The following is a 1,764-nucleotide window of genomic DNA, read 5'->3' as shown; positions in this document are numbered from 1 at the left end:
GGAACAGCCTGCTGTGGCCTAGCCCCCGGGAGCTGGCCCAGAGCGCATGCGGAAAGTAAGAGCGGGCTGTGTGGTGGGGCAGGACCCAGGGCAGCGCTGTGGGGAAGTCGGGGCGCCTGAAGCTGAGCCCCAGCCTGGGTGCTTGGGATCAGAGCCGCCCCTGGCTACCCACCTGAGACCGGAGATGGAGGGGCGATGTGCCCATGCCCTGTGGGGTGGGCATGGCTCTGGCTTGGCCTCCTGCCGCTCTGACACAGGAGGGAGGGGGCCAGAGCCTGGGTGGGGCCATGATGCTGCAGTCCTGCCCAGAGGGCCTGGAGGGCCCTTTTTTTTTGAGAGTGAGGGAAGATGCGCCCGCGGTAGGGGGTGTGGGATTTTTTTTTTAAGTGGTTTTTGCTATAGGGCACGTGCACTTGCCAGACAGAGAGAGAGAGACAGAGAGAGAAAAAGTGAGAAATCACCCCCCGGGGGGATGACCATGCCGCAATCCCTTCTCCTCCATTCTCTTCTCGGGATCTTGGGCACGCACACACACACACGTGCCCGGCGTGAGTTTAAGCCACCGGGTCCGGGACACGAACTGCGGTTGACTACATGGGAGTCCAGCGACATAGCCATTACGCTAACTGCTGGTCCCATGGAGGTGTGGGATTTTTGACAGCATTTTGCCATGTCGCATCCTCTTGCCTCAGCCTCCCAGCTAGCAAGGACTGCCGCTCGCACAGCACGCCGGCCTGTGGACGATAACCCCTCCACGGATGGGGTCTGGTGGGGAGGCTGGTCCTGGGATGACCCATGTGCACCAAGGCACCCTGTTTCCACCCCCGCCACACTGAATGTACACCGAGACAGCCACACATCGGTAGGGCCGTTTGTTCTGACCACACGGTCTTTTTCAGATCTCCATCTAAGCGCGTACACCTCACAGTGCGCATCGTGCTTTCCCGGCACGAACAGTGCGTGTTAGTCAAGCCAGAGACTTTGCCATGTACATGGTTGTCAGCAGAAAACTGTTTCACTGTCTATTAAACGTGTTGGTTTTTTTCCTGATACATCAGTAAGGTTTGTGCTCCCGTGAGAGTCCAGTACCACCATTGACCCGGCAGGAGGGGCCCAGGCAGGGGTGCGAGTGATGGGGCGTGGCTGCAGGCACAGACAAAGCCTCAGCTGCCCGCTGCCCACCCTGCTGCCCACCCTGCTGCCCGCCCTGCAGTCCAGTACCGGTCCACGGCCTGGGGCTTAGGGACTGCTGCTCTAAAGGAAACGGGAAGGTATGGGGCTCAGGTTGGTATGGAGCTCGGGCTCACTCTACTGTGGTGGAGACAGAGGGATGCTCCTTTGGCGACTGCTCTGTAATCCCCGCAGGGACAGGACTGGCCCGGTCCCATGACTCGTGTCCCATTTCCTTGCCCGCTACCCCCGGAAGGTGGCTGGCTCTTCCCGTGTTGACAGTATCTGCTTCTCTTTGCCTTAAGCGACCGTCTGGTTCCTGAGCTCGACACAATTGTCCCTTTGGAATCTACCAAAGCCTACGACATGGTGGACATCATCCACGCCGTAAGTGCCCTGTCTGCCTGCCCTGCCCGCCCCAGCCCAGACACATGGTCACCCTCCTTGGGCCTAGTGAGGAAGCGTGCCATTTGCCGGCCTTGATGCCAGGACACAAGTGGGCATGTGGTGGACACGGGGCTGGCATGGGGCCCAGTGGCCACCAAGTGGCGTGTTCTCGGGAGAGCTGGAGGCTGTAGACCGAGAGAGGAGGAT

The 1,764-nt window shown here is 60.2% G+C and overlaps 1 protein-coding gene across 1 annotated transcript in view; it reads left to right on the top strand.

The window, feature by feature from the left end:
• PCCB (propionyl-CoA carboxylase subunit beta) overlaps positions 1 to 1,764 on the top strand; it is an 83,757-nt gene that overhangs the window by 58,061 nt on the left and 23,932 nt on the right. Inside the window, exon 9 of the mRNA XM_006171544.3 lies at positions 1,476 to 1,557. Coding sequence (XP_006171606.1) covers positions 1,476 to 1,557 — 82 coding nt within the window. The remainder of the gene's footprint in view (positions 1 to 1,475; positions 1,558 to 1,764) is intronic.

Source organism: Tupaia chinensis, unplaced genomic scaffold (assembly GCF_000334495.1).
Source record: "Tupaia chinensis unplaced genomic scaffold, TupChi_1.0 Scaffold149831_1, whole genome shotgun sequence".
NCBI classification, from domain to species: Eukaryota; Metazoa; Chordata; class Mammalia; order Scandentia; family Tupaiidae; genus Tupaia; species Tupaia belangeri.
Note: the sequence above shows the minus strand (reverse complement) of the source record. Positions and strands in the feature narration are given on the sequence as shown.